Here is a 20,199-nt window from a genome sequence, read left to right on the forward strand (position 1 = left end):
GTGCAAGAGGCCACTTTTATATACTTCTGATTACAAGAATTGTTAATAATACTCTCAGCTGTATTGTGTATTAGTAATTCAGTTTTAACCTTTAAAAATGAAACCTAAAGTATGATCAAAGTGAAACTCAGATAAAATCCTAACATAAATTATCTATCGAATTAGTAGAATTATTTCACCTTTAAAGTTTTGATAGGTAAATAAAGCTAGGTTTGTTGTTATAAACTAACCAGAAAGGAATTTCTTAAGTTTGTCTGAGCCAGCAAAGCCACTGAAATTCAGAATAAGCATTTTTCCCATTAAAGGTTTTGGTCATTGATGGGATTATGACATTTTTCTTTGGAATATATCAAAGGATGTTTTTCTTGGCAGATGTTGATGAATGTGCAACTGGAAATGGGAACCTTTGCAGAAATGGCCAATGTATTAATACAGTGGGGTCCTTCCAGTGTCAGTGCAATGAAGGCTATGAGGTGGCTCCAGATGGGAGAACCTGTGTGGGTGAGTGCTGCTTCAGAAGGACCCTGAGACCATGCCAGGAATCACACAATCTGTATCACAATTCTTCCTTCAGAAGCCTGGAGGGAAAAGATCAGAATAGAATAATCCTGCCTCTAGGTGTATATGGTATATGTAGCACTCTTCCCCTTTACCTTTAAAGTTTCTATACTTACAGAAAACAATTACAATGTTATAACATTCAGTGTGACAGTGGAATTATCCTATAAACAATTGTAATTCCCTTTCTTTTTTTCTTCCACATAGCTTTGTAGTAAGCTCTTCTATAAGCTGCTAGGTGCCCTCAAAAATCTTCATAGCCATTCACTTTTTAAATGCTGTACTTTTCTGGAAATATTTAATTTTCTGTAGATCAAATAAAGTATGGCTGTTACTTTGCACACTTCCAAAAGCTGATAAAGCTGATTTTTATTGAGGTGTTAATTTTTATTCATGGTGGAGTTTTGGGGCTTTAGATTTATGTATTAGATTTGATTCCAGTGTCTTTGGATTTTAATTGCTTGATGAAAATCATGCCAGTGGGAAACTCTTTCTTCTTTTTCCCTTTTCTTTGCAGATATCAATGAATGTCTCCTAGATCCCAGAAAATGTGCCCCGGGCACCTGTCAAAACTTGGATGGGTCCTACAGATGTATCTGTCCACCTGGATACAGTCTCCAGAATGACAAGTGTGAAGGTAAGAGGGCTATCAGTAGTTGGAAATGAGCAGTATTGGCTACCCCATTGACAATATCAGAGTCAAATTTTTGAGATGGTGTAATGATGTCTTCATTTTGCAATACTTTATCAGACAAATCCAAGGGTAGGGTGTGACTTATGGGCTCATAATTAGATGGTGAGACAAGAACATCTAGTTCTCAGGCTAATCTCTGATGAAGCTGTTTTGCTCAGTGTACTTGGGTGGTTGCATGACCCTGACCCTTTTCCAATGTGTTTTTATGCAGCTTATAAAAACTCCTGAATTACCTGTTTTTAAGTGCCAGTGGGTTGCAACTAAAAATAGCTTCCTGATTCCAGTTAAAATCTTTAAGTGATCACATTCAAGGTTGGATGGATGTGGCTATGTAATTTGTCATTGTTGTTTCCACTTGTAGAGTGGTAGAAAGATGTAACTACAAATAAATTCTCAGCAAATTTTATAGTACTGCATTCCTCAATACATGTATCATTGCATTAAATGAAAGTCATTAATTGTCAGAAATTCATAAATAAATAGAATGAAAAGGACTTTTAAGAAGTCACCTAGTCCATGCTCCCACCTTTAAACAAGTCTGTGTCTAGTCCCTAATGAGTAAGAATTGTCCACTTTTAATATCATCAATGAGAAATGTTTATTATATATCTAATTTAAATCTCAGTCAAGGGATAATATTCTAAGTGAAAACATCAAAATTAGACCTAAATACAAATTACTGTGTCACTTTACTTCTATTAGAGGTCAGCATTATTCCCTCCATGATTAATGCAAAGTTACTCCTAAATGAACAGAATGAAAATATATAGAAAAAATGATTTTCAGAATAGTCAATAAATGTGTTCATTCTAAATCTTTGTCCCTACCCTTAAGAAGCTGGCACCTACAGTTTGACTTCTACCATAGGAGAACGATAACAACAAAAACAAGAAAAAAGGGAAGCATCTGAGCCTTTTTACAAAAATTGACTTTTAAGAAAAGATTGGATGTGGGGGTGGAGGGAGTGTAGGGAGGGAGTAATTTGTCATCATCAGCTTTGTTAGCTCACATTTGTTCAGATTTGTTAGTTAATAAACCACAGGAAGCATGATGCAGTTATAAATGTGATATAACATGAAATGAGGAGGAGGCTGGTTTTACATTGTACAGAAAGATAATCACTTTGCATTGCACATTTCTAGAGTATCTGTTGTGTGGTATTTACAAAACTAAGTCAAGATAACAAAGTTAATTTCATAACGTCCCTTTACTTGGACCTCATGGGAATAAAGCTGTGTAATACAAATACATTTTGGTGTGGGTAGAACTTGTACAAACCTGAAGATAAAGAGTCCCAAGATATAAGAGATAATCTCTTTTGTTGGAAAAAAATATTTCCATTAAAATAGCGTGGCTGAGACTCAAGACTTACCTCTTTTTCACTACAAATTCCTGCTGAAAGTCAGGGGAAAAGATGGGTAAGCCTCTTGGAAAGAGTGGTCATATTTTTTCCATAAGTAGGGTCATCATATACTTGGCTCACCAAATGAAGACAATTTTGACCTACACTCACTATTCATGAGTGCAGGTCAACATGCATAAACTAGGACTCTCCCAGGCAAACTAAGACATACTCAAGCCATTCAGGATGCAGATCATCCTTAATTACCCCTTTACAGTAGATAAGGTATACTAATATGCTCAAGGAAACATGCCACAGTTATGTGTGTCAAATTCATATTATCTAGATGATAAAACAAAAACTATAGTCTTTACATGGAAGATATCTTTGTGTCTTCAGAAAAATTAAACTGCAAATGAGAGACAGGAGCCTCATTTCCTGTGATGTCTTTAGTTTGTATTGCATTAGGATTATTTTCACAAGTATTAGTGTCCTTGTAAAAGTCACAGTTTTAGGTTGATCGCATAAGATACTGGGGAAAACACTGTGGATGGGTAGAGAGGAACAAATTTGGTTCAAAGGCCTAGGTCTCTTGCTGAGTAACTCATTGTTAAAATAATTAGAATTTCAGAGCATCTGCTTACTTTTTAGTGAAGTCAGACTCTAGAGTTTCTTGCTCCTTCCCAGTTGAGGGTAGTACGAAATTACTGCAACTTTTCTAATTATCTAATAAACTCAATCTGGGTAAAAAATGTTTCTCACTTCATCCCAAAGAAGGCACTTGCAGAGTCCATTTTTATAATAAGAACCAGCAAAACTAGTTTTTTAAAAGTCATCACAGCCTAAAGTCCACTCCAGCATTATGATACAGGAAAAATTTTCATTATTGGAAGAATTTTTGAAACTCAGTTAGGCTTTGTACTTTTACATTGTGCATTTAGTATCTGACAGTGTCTCCATTGTGTTTTGACTTTGTTTGACATGTGTACTCTTTTTTAGATATTGATGAATGTGTTGAAGAGCCAGAAATCTGTGCCTTGGGCACGTGCAGTAACACTGAAGGCAGCTTCAAATGTCTGTGTCCAGACGGGTTCTCCTTGTCCTCCACTGGAAGAAGGTGCCAAGGTAAGTGCTTTTGACTTTTGGCTTTACACTTTCATTACTCTGTGTTTATTTGTTGTGGTTTTATTTTTTTTAAACATGGCAAAGCTTTGATTCTCTGTAAAAGAGAAGATGGAGTGTTTTCATTCACCCAGAGGTCTAATGATTACCATATGTCAGAAAGTTCATTTTTACTTTTGAGGTTAAAAACTCATCCATCATGTTATGGTTGCTTGTACAACAACTGTCCTGGCACTTTAAACCTGCCTCTCCCCCTGAGAACACAGATGCTGACAGGTCAGTCAGCAGGGGATCAGCCATGAGCCCCTGAACACGGAAAAGCCTAGGGGAAGTTCAGTTACAAGTTCTCTGCCTCAGAAGAGGTAACCTGTGTAAATGTGGGGCAAAACCTAGACTTTCAGACAGAAAATGCAAATTAACTCATGTGCTCCCAGGATATAGTGCCCATCTCTTACATCACAAGTTTTCTAAGAAAACAGAAAAATAAATGTGAACTGACCAGGATTCTTGCTGGCCCATAGTCTGTTTTCAGGAATAACACTTGTGAACTTCAAAAAAAGTCAAAAGGGGAGCCTGAACTTACGCATGACAGAGTTTATTATGTCTCAGAAAACTACTTAGACTTTACTAAAGAAGGCAATTGTATATGTCTGTCTACTTATACACACTAGTTTAATGAATTCAGGACAAAAAAGAAAACCACATGCAAACACACATATCTCCCCCACAACCCCTACCCCATTCCAGTGGGGTTTTTGTTTGTTTTATTGTTCAGGATTTTTTCTTAGTATTTTTTTTTTTTTACTTCCATATTACCAAGTAAAAGGCCATGGATGTTATTTAAGATTCCAAAAATTGGGCTTTAGGGATCTCAGCCTTGTCATTTATAGCCTAGGGCAAGTCATTTAATCTTTTGGAAGCTCAATTTTCTTCTTTTTAAACAAATAAGAATACCTACCCAAACAGTCTTATTGAATACATGACAAAGCTTTGTTCATTTCTGAGTCTTTCACAGACTCTTATGATTGTTATTCGAATTGATCAACCTTTTACTTTTCAACTGGTCATCTTGTCATGTGATATTTAGGGATGTGAAGGGGGACCATTGAGAATTCTCTGTTGGTTTGATCTTGCAGGTAGCTATCAGAGCCCCATGTGGATTTCTGGGTTGTGGGTGGGGCAGTGCTTGATGCAAGCAGATAATCAGTCTGTTTGGTGGAGACCAGCCAGATGAATTCTAGCTCTTGCTCCTTTGTTTTTGTGTGCCTTTGGCTTGGCCGGAGTTTGGAAGGAAAGTAGTGAGAAACCAGGTGTGAATCTGCCGATGTGGCAGGCCAGAGGAAATTCAGAGGCTATTAATTCAATTTGCACTGGCCTGTCACTGAGCAAGCTAACGCTGCAGGAAGACTCAGCCCAGCTGTGAGCAGCCCTGCCACAAGCTCAGCTCCAAGAGGCAGAGCCAGGATTGAGGAATGCAAGCAGGGAAAGTGACTTTTGTAGCTCTGATGAAATTTCAAAGGTCATTAAGGGTGCTTCACAGATGGACTGGTAAACAGGCATCCTAGCAAGCCCTTGTTAAAAGGATGCGGGCGCACACAAACTCTGTCCCAGTGCATGGCACCTTTGATTAAAACACCAATTCCAGACAGTGACCACAAAGCCAATGTAAATCTCCCACAGCACACAGATTTTGCTAGAGCCAGGGAATTAAGAGCTGTGTTTTTATTATAAGATGGCAAATTAGGAGTCAAGCTTCTAGTGCCCATAAAATTAGAAAATCCCATAGAAGAGAACCATGGATAATGTTTTTGAAGGAACAAATGGGATCTAGGGCTCAGGTGAACAGCCTCTGGCCCCTGAAGGCCACAGAGGTCAGTGAGTCACTCCTACCATGAAGTTCAGTGAAGGCACGTGTCACTTTGGCTCACTCGAAACTTCATACCTAGATTTTCTTCTGGGGTGAGGTGATACTGTGGTGCTGGGGAGGTGGGCTGGGGTATGGAACAGGGTCAGTAATAAAAGGAAACGAGGATGAGAACATAACAGAGCAATACTAGTACATGCATGTATCCAGGTTTAAAAGATACATTTCAAGCTGGAAGACAGAGCAAAGAATTGAGTTTTTATATGCTTGTTGAGATTTCTTTTGAGTAGTCATTAAATTATATCTTAAAATAGTGATAGGCATAAATGATAAAAATAGGACCAGTAAACACAAAATGCTGTATGTGACAATGGACTTGAGTAAAGCAAATTCTGGGAGGAACGTGAGGAAGCCATGAGACATGCCTGCAATTCAGAGACATACTTTCCATGCCGGGTGTCAGCAGTAATAAACCTAATATTTTGACTTCTGAAAAAAAAAAAATGCAATTAAAAGGTGTCCTTTAAAAAACTACAGTTTGTAAAATCTTGAAGCTTCTCAACAGAGACAACATTTGAATAGAGGAGATGTTGCAGGACAAGGATCAGCTTTTATTGCTCTTCACCTTCAGAAGAGTAGTTTGCGAAAAGGTGACTATTAGGTCCCCACCCATAACAAATGTGAAAACGCAGTAGACCCCAGAGAGATCATTTATCTGAAGAGTTGGTAGCCATGATGAGTTCTCAAGTTCATTGCAAAAGCCAACTGAATTTGACTTATTGGAGCCTGGTAAATATGGTTGGCTGATACTTTTACTTTAATTCATGAAAATTTTCCTGCTGTGATCTTTTGCAACTCAGTTATTCTCACATTGTCTCATTAAGATGGTTAAGTTGTCTTAACTGAAATCATAAATGACTCTAATAATTTGCTACCTGGACTTGAAAACATTGACAGGAGAGAGCAGACCTGATCATTCATAAAGAAAGGAGTATTGTGCAAAATGGAGCTGAAAACATTTCCTTAAAACCTGCAGATTTTAGCATCTGTGTAACTCAGAGGAGTATGCAAAACTTTGGAAGTCAAATTTGAGGGCAAACACACTCCAGGCTCTTGGATGAGCTCACTTTTCAGAGGCACCCAATTTGCTCCATAAGAAATGGAAAAGTCAGTTTCCAAAGCTGCATCAAGCAATATTGGAGAATTTTGCAGGACCTAGATCCCAGTCCCATGCTCCATGTTGAAGTCGCCAAGAAAGAACTGATGTTAAAGAAATATATTCTTTATAGTAACAAACAAGTAAATTTTAATAAAATCAAAGTATATTAGAGATACAATTTATGTACCTCAAAATACTGATATTTTCTGCTTCATTCTTTAGTTTTAAAGCACAAAATAACCTAAAAAGAAGCATAAATTTCGGTTTCAAAGATTACCCAAAGTCAGTAGAATCTGTCATGTATAAGCTAAAATTTATGTTTACCAAACAAAAATGTTATTATTCATTACTGTGACAGAGTAATATATAGGTTTACATTTTTTTCTCACTTAAAAATACATTAATTAGAAAGAACCAATTCTTTAATTTCCTTTTTTATACTGTAACGTTACTGGTATGGTAATATATTAAAATTGTAATAAAGTCAGAAAGGAAAGACGTATACCCTTTGAAAGGATGATTATTCTCCTTCACATCCACCTATCTTCCTGTCCTCTTTACCTTCCCTCTCTCTGTTGAGCCAGACAAGTTTCTGTGTGTGTGCAAGTGTGTACACATATGTGCATAAAATCTGCAGAAAACCTCACATATATTTTGTAGACAGAAACTGAATAGCTGCTTCAGTGAAATATCATTGAGTTCGTCGTATTTTTGCCAGTCCACAAAACTGCCACATCTGTATTTGCTCTATGCCTGGCATCTGGGGTTTTGTCTCCAGGGCTTAGGCGACACAGAATACACAGTGCAGTGTGTAGTATCACAGTGAGACCTAGAACTGGGAGATCTAACTTAACAGAGTGTGCTCACTAAATGTTAGTCCATCTCTGAATAAAGTCACTGATGATGACAGCCCGGGAATGTGACAGTGCTGGTTTTAATTATTCACATCAGATTGCTTTGGAACCTTGGATAAAATGAAAAGTAATAAGGTAAAAGTCACACAGATTTGTTCTTCAGATCATACTACAAAAGTTATTTATCACTTTAAAGGTCTCAGGCTTCTCTGGTGGCTCAGATGGTAAAGAATCTGCCTGCAGTGCATTAGACCCAGGTTCAATCCCTGGGCCAGGAAAATCCCCTGAAGGAGGGCATGGCAACTCACTCCAGTATTCTTGCCTGGAGAATCCCATGGACAGAGGAGCCTCATGGGCTATGGGGTTGCAAAGAGTCGGACACAACTGAGCAACGAACTCTTTCACTTAACAATCTCAGCTCAGTTACTTTTATAATCACTTAAAAAGTATGACTTCAGTCATAAGAAGAGATCACATTTAATAGGGTGGACTGTTTCTTACTCAATGTTATACAATAATGACTTAGCAGGAAAGCCACTGAGGGGTCTCTTGAATTTTTGCTGCAGATTTACGAATGAGCTACTGTTACGCGAAGTTTGAAGGAGGAAAGTGTTCATCACCCAGATCCAGAAATCACTCCAAACAGGAATGCTGCTGTGCCTTGAAGGGAGAAGGTTGGGGAGATCCCTGCGAGCTGTGCCCCACTGAACCTGATGGTATGTCTCCCGTCTGCATCTCTTTGGGGCATTCATAGGCCAGGCTGTAAGACTGCAGGCTTTCAGAAAATAAGACAATTTAATTGTTAAGTCCAGTTGAAATGTTCACTAAGATTATTTTATCTTAGGAGCAAGGTAGTTATTTTTTTCTGAAGTATGTTATGACTCGAAGCTGCCCAAGTAGTAGGTACCACAGCTCTGAGAGCTTTGTTAACTTTCCCTGGCTGCTGGGCTTGGATTGTTCATCATGTTCCAGTATGTGCAGCCTCCACACGATATTTGCTCAATGCCATTGGCCCACCCATTAACGAGGGTTCATCTCCACCACAGAGGCCTTCCGCCAGATCTGTCCCTATGGAAGTGGCATCATCGTGGGACTTGATGATTCAGCAGTTGGTGAGTGGCTTGCACTGGACTCTCAGCATTTTGTAATATTCTCAACCAGTCTCTTCCTTGTCCTTTCTCCACATTTACCTTGGTAAATGAAGCCCTATTTTTTGGTATTTTCATTTAGATACCAATTATATTATTATATTGTATGTTAATATTATAATGCATTTCATTGACTAGACACTGAAACAATCATAATTTCCCTTTGTGTTTCTAAAAAGTTACCTTGTTGTTCACTGTTTTCTCCTCCTATGCTTAAGACATGGATGAGTGCAAAGAACCCGATATCTGTAAACACGGGCAGTGCATCAATACCGATGGGTCCTATCGCTGCGAATGTCCCTTTGGCTACATTCTGCAAGGGAATGAATGTGTGGGTGAGTAATAAAGTGGCTTCTTCTACAGAGATTTTACAAATCAGAAATTAAGCAATTCAGCATTCACACAAGGCTATATAAACACCAAGATGGGACAGAAATAAGTTTTATATACTCATTCATGTATCATTCATCTAGCAATACTGGCTGGCTCCCTGCCAGGTACCAGGCACGGTGCTTGGTTCTTTGGCTACACTAGTGAACTGAGCCACAGGGTCCTTCCTTGAATGGGCCTTACAGTCTGATGACAAGGACACTGAACACATTTGAAGAGATGGTAAAATGGACAGCATTATAGTGAAAGCCTTTAAGAAATTTGAAAAAACATGTTAATTGTCATAATTTTATTCTCTCAGTATGGAAAACACAAAATTTACCCAGATTTTGTTTCGCTTAGTACTATGAGAGGCTGTGTACCCAGGGTATCCTCTTGTTTTAGCCCCCCCTATTAAAATTTTGAAGAATGGCTCCTGTGACTGACCTTTGACCTCTTTTATCTAAGAAATTCAAAGCCATTCAATGTAACCTAAATTAATAATGGCATAAATGGTTAAGGTTTGTCTGTGCATTAGAAAATGTTCTTTCCATACAGGGAATCAAGGTATGTGGTTTTTATCCACAACCATGGCTGTGGGAACTTAAGCAAGTTTTTCAGCCCTCTAAGCCTCAGAATATAATAAATACCATGCAGATGGATTAAAATATTTCTAATTACCTTACAGCTCTAAAAATCAATGATACTGTGATCTTTATTAACTTGAAAGAGATGTAATAATCCTGATAGTGAAATGCAATTTCATAGCAGAACAAAAGCAAAGTTGTGTTTTCTGTTCAATATCTTCAGTTAGTGCTACGATATATGTGAGAAATACACCTCCTCACCAGGGTCTCTCAGCCCTGCCCTCTTGCCCTCACTTTCTGACTTCAGAACCTAACCTGAGACACAGCCCTCAATAATAATCCATCACTTTCCTGTGCTCTAGACAGCTGAGATAGCAATGTTATTTCTCTGGAATGTTCCTTTCCCAGAGGAAGGTGTTCTCCCCAAGAAATATGTCAGAATAAGAACAGTCAGTATTCTAGGTGGATAGATTAGGAGACATATATTTTTTAGACTGCCTTGGTAAGACTTTCTCCACAGTTGTTTAGAGAGATCATACCCTAAACATATTTCTTTCTAGCCTTTCTTCTTCCTAATGGAAGCCATCTGGTTTCCACAAATTCAACAAAATCCACTTGACTCTTGACTTTATCCAGTGTCTTAATTTTGCTTAACCTCTGGTCTCTTATTTTGTGTAAGTTTAGTCTTCTATTTTATATCTGGCAAAACTCCATCATGTTTAAGGCTTCTTGGAGAATGATGTAATGTAAGGCCAAACTGGAGGTGTATTTCTAACATTAAATAAGCAAAAACGTTTGCCTTATAAGAGAAGCCTTGTTTTAACCCTTTGAGTATCTCTTCCCAGTAAATGTATTTCATAACAGGAGGCTGGAGGCACCCATGGCAAAGAGCACAGTAAGGGCTAAGAAGCCTGGGTACTGTTACTGCCACTTAGCAAGTCAAATTTTACAGCTGTAAATCTGTGGTAATAAGATGTGCACTCCTCTCTTGCAAGGACAGAATGAGAATGAACCAAAATGTTAGAGATCAAAGTACTCCGATGGAATTTGAAAGGTGCTATCTGAGTCCAAGTCCATTTTCTCTCAATTCATATTTTGACTACACTTCTGATCACTTGCAGACACTGATGAATGTTCAGTAGGCAATCCTTGTGGAAATGGAACCTGCAAGAATGTGATTGGAGGTTTCGAATGCACCTGTGAGGAGGGATTTGAGCCTGGGCCAATGATGACTTGTGAAGGTAAGCCTCTTAAACCTAGGATAGTTGGTTGCATGTTCTGATCATAGGGATAGTAGTTGGTTGATTATAATTCTTAGTATTAAATACCACCCAGGGTATATAAAATAAAGAAAATCTGGGCCATGTCATCATTTCTTCTCTATGTGGCCTCCTCTCAGCAGAAAGAATCTGAAAAAGATGTAGGTGGTTCATGACCCAGGTGATGCCACATCTCATGCAGAGTTCTTCTTGGGGTCTCTACTACCACTAATATTTGAATATAACACCTGTCCTGTCTCCTACCCTCTTTCTTATTTTCTTTGCCTCCCCTTTTTCCCACTTTATCCTATACACCCTTTCTTTTTCTTTTCTCTTCCTAGAAACAACTACACACTAAGATTAACACCAATATCCTTTCTCTCTCTGGGGGCAATCACTGCAAAAGAGGCTGTCAATACTCTCTAAGCAACTGCCAGTATGTCTGGTAGGATGCAAGGAAAGAAAGGCAAGGGAGGGTGTGTCTAGAATAGCAGCTCTCAAAGGGTGGTCCCTGGATCAGCCACATCAGTGTCACCTGGGAATTTGTTAGAAATACAGATTTTCAGGCCTTGTCCCAGACCTCCTGAATCAGACTCTAAGGGTGGGACCCAGCAGCCCTCCAGGTAGTTCTGATGCACTCTTAAGTGAGAGCCACTGGTTTAAAAAAAGAATGAAGGTGACATGATGGTACAGTGGGTATTAAGGTGAGCTTTTCATTAGAGATATTATCCATCAATACTCCTAGTCAAAGATGTTGGTGAATCTTTAAAGGCTGTTACTAGATCACAATGTGGGATCTCATAGGGAGAAATGTGCTAATCAAGATCTGTTTTAACCCTGCTTTTCTGAACCATATTCTGATGGTTCCAAACTATGCAATCTATAGAAACCACTTTTATCTATTAGTCTATTACTATTATTCCTATTTTAAGGCTATAACTTAAGCCTCAGTGTGAACTAAGTACAATATTTCTATAAGTGTAAAATTATTCAGAATACTTTCTTGGGCATGAGAATCACTGTTACTTCACAGGAGCCTCTTTTATCTGGAGAAGGATACTGGGGGTTCTGTCCTCACCACAGTTGACTTAGCAGTTATTCTGGCTAAATGGGGTAAAACTGATCCCCATTTCACTGTGACTTTAGGGAGTGGTAACTGGTCAACTTGAGACTTCAAAGCCAGCATTTCTGAAAAGCTCCCTATATGTAGGATGACCTATAATTTCTCATCTGCCTAAATAACAATAATTATACCAGCACCATAAGTATAAACTGATTGTGCTGGAAGAACCAAGATGTATGATCACCCTACTTGGGCCAATTATAAAATAACCAACTCATTTTATAATCCTGGAAATGCAGAGACTGCTTGGTCTATCCATGTTTATGGCGACTTTTGGTAAAAGTATATTCCTTTCTCCGTTGATGCTTATGGCCCATTATTCTCTTACTGCCTTCTCCTGCAGATATAAATGAGTGTGCCCAGAATCCTCTGCTCTGTGCCTTCCGATGTGTAAATACTTACGGGTCATATGAATGCAAGTGTCCTGCTGGATATGTTCTGAGAGAAGACAGAAGGATGTGCAAAGGTGAGACATTCACGTCAAAGTCATCTAAGCCAGGGCGTTCTAACTCTGTCTATGATGGGAAATGTCCTTCCAAAGCATCCACTAGCAGAGAAAGACTGGAAATTGGGGAACACTGCTGTAGTCCATGGACAATATGAAGGTTGTCATTGCTACATTTTCTCCTAAATTGTAGCTTAAAGCTGGGTTGAGGGTGGCACTGCAGACCCTTTTTAGTTCACCACACATTGCATGCCTGTGACATGCCAGCCATTCTACGAGATGTGGAGATATAAGGGGGGAAAAAAAACTTCCCCACATATAAGCAGCTCAATATGAAGAGGCTGAGAAAAAGCTATGAATAATCATAGTATGATAATTGAGAACATGAGAACACAAGGAAGGAATGTGAATAATAAATAGTCACCATCACTATGGAATATTATATTCCGAGAATGGGGTAGCACATGGAGCTGACTTGGAACAATTTCCTTTAAAAGTGCTTACTGAACACCTGCAATTGCCAAAGTACTGGACTAAGCTCTGTTATACAAAGTTGGGTAAATCCTGGGGATCCTTGAAGAGCTCTGATTTGCTTCTCCCAAGTTCTTAAATGAGCAGATATCTGCTCTTTTCAAATGATTTACATAGAATTTTTCTTAAAGGTAGGAAGATTTCCAAAGCAAGAGCTCCATGTCACATGCAGGCTAAAGTCCAAATTTCTCAATTCAGATAACATAAAGGGGAAAGATAAAAAGAAGGAAATGCAATAGGACAGAAAGTAAAGATTGAAGGAGAGCCACACTGTGCCAGAAAAAAGAAAATGGAGGGAAGACCTAGTAGAGAGGATATTTGTAGATGCCTGTCTTTTCCTCAAAGTGTAAAAACCAAATCTTTATTATATTTCACAAATATGTCATATTAATACTATGATATTAAGATATCATAAGCTATATTATTTAAGTATTATATAATGGAAGTATTGGTTTATTATTAGTTTGACAATGCTATTATAATTATCATATTATGAAAGCTTTATATAAGGCCTTTTTAGTTTCGTATGTCAAAACTAATTAGAAATCACACTTCCTGCCTTTGACAAATTTATCAGCTAGAGAGAAATTTCTTAAGTTCAAAGAGGGTTAGAAGATGCCTTCCCATCTTAAGAGACCAGCTCCCAAGAATGAAAAAGGAAGTAGGTTAATGTTGAAATAGTGTCAGTAAAAATTGGCTACTTGATACTGTCTTATGTTTAAAGGGCAGGGAATTAAGGCAGCTCCTTTTATGAATTTGTACATTCTTTCCAGATGAGGATGAGTGTGAAGAGGGAAAACACGACTGTGCTGAAAAACAAATGGAGTGCAAGAACCTCATTGGCACATACCTGTGCATCTGTGGACCTGGGTATCAGCGAAGACCTGACGGAGAAGGCTGCGTAGGTAAGGGCAGCCCCAGCAAAGGGGCTTTGAGTGAGTGGGAAGCGACAAAGGACGGAAAGGACATGGGCTGTGTCCTCGTGGATGCTGTCTTCTCCTTGGCCAGAGCCATCTTGCCTCTCTTACCTCCTATCACGACTTTCCGTGGAGGCCTCCCTGCCTCTTGATCATCTATGAATTCCACCAGCAACATCATTTCTCTCCCTCTGAGCTGGCCTTTGAGTGCTTTTCCAGGTCCATTTTGCTGCCAGGAGTAGAAGACCAGGTATTTCCTCTCGTCCCTTCCTTTACTGTTTACACTGCTTTGCCGTCGTGGGTTCAGTTCTTCCCATCACATTGGAATGCCTCCCTACTGGCTTAACTTTGCTGCTGCCGCCCTAACATTGAGTACAGTTGTTCGGTAAATTTCACTAAACCAATGGGATCTACATCCAGAGAATCTGGTCTTATCGAGATTGAGGCCCAGGTCCTGGTAGTTTTAAAAGCTCCCCAGGTGATTCTAATGTGGATTCAGCCTTGAAAAGCACAGTAGACTGGGGATTGGCAAACCACAGTCCTAGGGCCAAATTCAGCTCGCCAACCTACCACCTGTTTTTGTAAATAGACTCGTTTTGGAACAGAGCTGTAACCATTCATAATTTTCCATGGCTGCCTTCATGCCACAGTAACAGAGCAGAATAGCTGCAACAGAGATCAAATGGCCTGCAAAGCCTATATTATTACTGTTATTACAGAAGTTTCCTGACTTCTGCTTTAGTTAATGAAGAAAAAATACTAGAAAATTTCTACATATGCCCTTTCTTATGTTGTCAGTCAAGAAGCTTAAGAACCATATTGTCCCCTTCCTCTGCAAGATACAGATTTAAACGGAAGTTGAAGAGCAGACTTTAAAAGCATAGAAAAAGCATGTGGACTTATGATCACTCACTGGATCTTCTGGGAATAGTGCTTCTCAGCCTCAGCTGCACATTGGAATCACTTGGAGAGCTCAGGTCCCACCCTCAGATATTGGTTTAATTGGTATCGAGGTGGCCTTGGCATTGCAAATTTTAACCTGTTCCAACTCTCTGGCTCTCATAAGATCTCTACCTCAGGGGCTTGGAATTATTCTCAATGGGAGCACCTAGGCAAATTAATTTATGATCTTTCAACTCTCCAGCTATTATCAATACTTTTTTTTAAACTGGGGAGACCGAATTATGATTATTCCTTAATACTGTTGAAGTATTATTATAGGCATAATCTACATTGCATCAGAAGATTAGTGTAGACAAACTCCCTCAGGTTAAAACTCACCATCACAGACATTATTCTAGTGAGTACTGTAATATTTCTTTAACATATTGATCTTAAGGATTTTTTCCACCTTCATTTAAAATAACACTCTGAGAATTCTCTACACATACAGATATGGCAAGTTTTAAATTTAAGTGAAAAACGTAAGTGTACCTAAAGTGCTATCATCTATGTTTAAGTATATAAACATGCTATCAATTATGTTCTTAAAAGGGTGGAGGTGTATCACAGACATGGCTGTATTTGTTTGTAATGGGTATAATTCATCTCTAGGAGGATACTCCAGACATGAGCAGTAGCACTGGTTGCTTCCTAGGAAGGAAGTTTGGTGGCTGGGGAAGAGGAGAGGGAGGGGCACTTTGGGCTGTATATTCTTTTGTACCCTTTGAATTTGGAACCATGTGAATAGGTTCAGTTCAGTTCAGTTGCTCAGTCATGTCTGACTCTTTATGACCCCATGAATCGCAGCACGCCAGGCCTCCCTGTTCATCACCAACTCCTGGAGTTCACTCAGACTCACATCCATCAAGTTGGTGATGAAATCCAGCCATCTCATCCTCTGTTTTCCCCTTTTCCTCCTGCCCCTAATCTCTCCCAACATCAGTGTCTTTTGCAATGAGTCAACTCTTCGCATGAGGTGGCCAAAGTACTGGAGCTTCAGCTTTAGCATCATTCCCTCCAAACACCAAGGGCTGATCTCCTTCAGAATGGACTGGTTGGATCTCCTTGCAGTCCAAGGGACTCTCAGGAGTCTTCTCCAACACCACAGTTCAAAAGCATCAATTCTTCGTTGCTCAGCTTTCTTCACAGTCCAACTCTCACATCCATACATGACCACTGGAAAAACCACAGCCTTGACTAGACGAACCTTTGTTGGCAAAGTAATGTCTCTGCTTTTCAATATGCTGTCTAGGTTGGTCATAACTTTTTTTCCAAGGAGTAAGCATCTTTTAATTTCATGGCTGCAGTCACCATCTGCAGTGATTTTGGAGCCCCCCAAAAATAAAGTCTGGCATTGTTTCTACTGTTTTCCCATCTATTTCCCATGAAGTGATGGGGCCAGATGCCATGATCTTCATTTTCTGAATGTTGAGCTTTAAGCCAACTTTTTCACTCTCCTCTTTCACTTTCATCAAGAGGCTTTTGAGTTCCTCTTTGCTTTCTGCCATAAGTGAGGTGTCATCTGCATATCTGAGGTTATTGATATTTCTCCTGGCAATCTTGATTCCAGCTGGTGCTTCTTCCAGTCCAGCATTTCTCATGATGTACTCTGCATATAAGTTAAATAAGCAGGGTGACAATATACCTTGACATACTCCTTTTCCTATTTGGAACCAATCTGTTGTTCCATGTCCAGTTCTAACTGTTGCTTCCTGACCTGCATGTAGGTTTCTCAAGAGGCAGGTCAGGTGGTCTGGTATTCCCATCTCTTTCAGAATTTTCCACAGTTTTTTATGATCCACACAGTCAAAGGCTTTGGCATAGTCAATAAGCAGAAGTAGATGTTTTTCTGGAACTCTCTTGCCTTTTCCATGATCCAGCAGATGTTGGCAATTTGATCTCTGATTCCTCTGCCTTTTCTAAAACCAGCTTGAACATCAGGAAGTTCACAGTTCACGTATTGCTGAAGTCTGACTTGGAGAATTTTGAGCATTGCTTTACTAGCGTGTGAGATGAGTGCAATTGTGTGGTAGTTTGAGCATTCTTTGGCATTGCCTTTCTTTGGGATTGGAATGAAAACTGACATTTCCAGTCCTGTGGCCACTGCTGAGTTTTCCAAATTTGCTGGCACACTGAGTGCAGCACTTTCACAGCATCATCTTTCAGGATTTGAAATAGTTCTACTGGAATTCCATCACCTCCACTAGCTTTGTTGGCAGTGATGCTTTCTAAGGCCCACTTAACTTCACATTCCAGGATGTCTGGCTCTAGGTGAGTGATTGTACAGTTCTTCTGTGTATTCTTGCCACCTCTTCTTAATATCTTCTGCTTCTGTTCGGTCCATACCATTTCTGCCCTTTATCGAGCCCATCTTTGCATGAAATGTTCCCTTGGTATCTCTAATTTTCTTGAAGAGATCTCTAGTCTTTCCCATTCTGTTGTTTTCCTCTATTTCTTTGCACTGATCGCTGAAGAAGGCTTTCTTATCTCTTCTTGCTATTCTTTGGAACTCTGCATTCAGATGCTTATATCTTTCCTTTTCTCATTTGCTTTTCACCTCTCTTCTTTTCACAGCTATTTGTAAGGCCTCCCCAGACAGCCATTTTGCTTTTTTGCATTTCTTTTCCATGGGGATGGTCTTGATCCCTATCTCCTGTACAATGTCACGAACCTCCACCCATAGTTCCTCAGGCACTCTATCTATCAGATCTAGGCCCTTAAATCTATTTCTCACTTCCACTGTATAATCATAAGGGATTTGATTTAGGTCATACCTGAATGGTCTAGCGGTTTTCCCTACTTTCTTCAATTTGAGTCTGAATTTGGTTATAAGGAGTTCATGATCTGAGCCACAGTCAGCTCCCGGTCTTGTTTTTGTTCACTGTATAGAGCTTCTCCATCTTTGGCTGCAAAGAATATAATCAATCTGATTTCGGTGTTGACCATCTGGTGACATCCATGTGTAGAGTCTTCTCTTGTGTTGTTGGAAGAGGGTGTTTGCTATAACCAGTGTGTTCTCTTGGCAAAACTCTATTAGCCTTTGCCCTGCTTCATTCCGCATTCCAAGGCCAAATTTGCCTGTTACTCCAGGTGTTTCTTGACTTCCTACTTTTGCATTCCAATCCCCTATAATGAAAAGGACATCTTTTTTGGGTGTTAGTTCTAAAAGGTCTTGTAGGTCTTCATAGAACCATTCAGCTTCTTCAGCGATACTGGTTGGGGCATAGACTTGGATTACCGTGATATTGAATGGTTTGCCTTGGAAGCGAAGAGAGATTATTCTGTTGTTTTTGAGACTGCATCCAAGTACTGCATTTTGGACTCTTTTGTTGACCACGATGTCTACTCCATTTCTTCTAAGGGATTCCTGCCCACAGTAGTAGATATAATGGTCATCTGAGTTAAATTTACCCATTCCAGTCCATTTTAGTTCACTGATTCCTAGAATGTCGACGTTCACTCTTGCCATCTCTTGTTTGACCACTTCCAATTTGCCTTGATTCATGGACCGAACATTCCAGGTTCCTATGCAATGTTGCTCTTTACAGCATTGGACCTTGCTTCTATCACCAGTCACATCCACAGCTGGGTATTGGTTTTGCTTTAGCTCCATCCCTTCATTCTTTCTGGAGTTATTTTTCCACTGATCTCCAGTAGCATATTGGGCACCTAATGACCTGGGGAGTGCCTCTTTCAGTATCCTATCATTTTGCCTTTTGATACTGTTCATTGCATTCTCAAGTCAAGAATACTGAAGTGGTTTGCCATTCTCTTCTCCAGTGGACCACATTCTGTCAGACCTCTCCACCATGACCCATCCATATTGGTTGGCCCCACAGGGCTTGGCTTAATTTCATTGAGTTAGACAAGGCTGTGGTCCTAGTGTGATTAGATTGACTAGTTTTCTGTGATTATGGTTTCAGTGTGTCTGCTCTCTGATGTCCTCTTGCAACACTTACCGTCTTACTTGGGTTTCTCTTACCTTGTACATGGGGTATCTCTTCACGGCTGCTCCAGCAAAGCACAGCTGTTGCTCCTTACCTTGGACAAGGGGTATCTCCTCACCACCGCCCCTCCTGACCTTGAACGTGGAGTAGCTCCTCTAGGCCCTCCTGAGCCCATAAATAGGTTATCTAGTCACAAACTAAACTTTTCTTTTTTGAAAAAAAAAAAAAATCTTTGTACAAAGTGGACAGATGACGCCTCTTCTCTTTGGTCCTTCAATTACACCACATAGATGAAAATGAATGTCAGACCAAGCCTGGGATCTGTGAGAACGGGCGCTGCCTCAACACCAGGGGGAGCTATACCTGCGAGTGCAATGACGGCTTCACAGCCAGCCCCAACCAGGATGAGTGCCTTGGTGAGTACAGACTACAGGTTGCTTTTGTAACCCCAGCCTCCACACTGGGATGCTTGAAACCAGATCACTTATTTGAAATAATAGAAAATGTTGAAATTTGAGGAAAGGTTAACAATGTTCATATTTTGGAGATGATTCTATGACCATGATTGTCCACTGGGCTTAGCACCACCCTGCCGCTAAATTCTTTCTTTGCTAATTGTATCATTGAATCACTTGTTTGGAATTTCTTTCTCAGCTGCCTATTTAAGCTCTTGATGCTCAGGATCAGTTTCCCTGTGTTTCTCTGACCCTTGCTATAGCCTGGTTCTCCATATTTCTGGGAACAGATAGAGTGATAATCTTGTTGATACCAATGCCTTTCTGCCCACTTACTGAATATCTTGTCTTGTTTTCCCCAGATGTCATCCTTTTTCTCTTACTGCTGCTTCCAGCTTTCCCTTCTTGCTCCTTCTCAGCCAGGGTAAAGTGTTACATCCTTCTTGGGTTTTACTATCTGAGCAAATTCGGAATACCATGCTATGCTTCTAAAGCTCCCTAAAATCTTCTTTGCATTCATAACGTCCTTTCCAGACAACCGGGAAGGGTACTGCTTCACGGAGGTGCTCCAGAACATGTGTCAGATCGGCTCGAGCAACAGGAACCCCGTCACCAAGTCTGAATGCTGCTGCGATGGAGGGAGAGGCTGGGGGCCCCACTGTGAGATCTGCCCTTTCCAGGGCACTGTGGCTTTCAAAAAACTCTGCCCCCATGGCCGAGGGTTTATGACCAACGGAGCAGGTACTTCATTTTGTTCTGATTTTTGACCAACGGAGCAGGTACTTCATTTATGGTCCAAAAATACTTTCAGGGAATTTGTTTTATGAGGAACAGATGAGAATATAGAATCTATAATGTGGGCCTAGGTTGAGTTGTACAGTTT

At 39.8% G+C, this 20,199-nt stretch overlaps 1 protein-coding gene across 1 annotated transcript in view; it reads left to right on the forward strand.

Moving 5' to 3' along the window:
* The window catches only part of FBN1 (fibrillin 1), a 274,877-nt gene that overhangs the window by 224,947 nt on the left and 29,731 nt on the right, over nt 1–20,199 (forward strand). Inside the window, exons 47-57 of the mRNA XM_052647051.1 lie at nt 373–501; nt 1,076–1,195; nt 3,594–3,719; nt 8,160–8,309; nt 8,640–8,705; nt 8,960–9,076; nt 10,819–10,938; nt 12,423–12,545; nt 13,829–13,960; nt 19,152–19,277; nt 19,851–20,057. Coding sequence (XP_052503011.1) covers nt 373–501; nt 1,076–1,195; nt 3,594–3,719; nt 8,160–8,309; nt 8,640–8,705; nt 8,960–9,076; nt 10,819–10,938; nt 12,423–12,545; nt 13,829–13,960; nt 19,152–19,277; nt 19,851–20,057 — 1,416 coding nt within the window. The remainder of the gene's footprint in view (nt 1–372; nt 502–1,075; nt 1,196–3,593; nt 3,720–8,159; nt 8,310–8,639; nt 8,706–8,959; nt 9,077–10,818; nt 10,939–12,422; nt 12,546–13,828; nt 13,961–19,151; nt 19,278–19,850; nt 20,058–20,199) is intronic.

Source organism: Budorcas taxicolor, chromosome 10 (assembly GCF_023091745.1).
Source record: "Budorcas taxicolor isolate Tak-1 chromosome 10, Takin1.1, whole genome shotgun sequence".
In the NCBI taxonomy this organism is placed as follows: Eukaryota; Metazoa; Chordata; class Mammalia; order Artiodactyla; family Bovidae; genus Budorcas; species Budorcas taxicolor.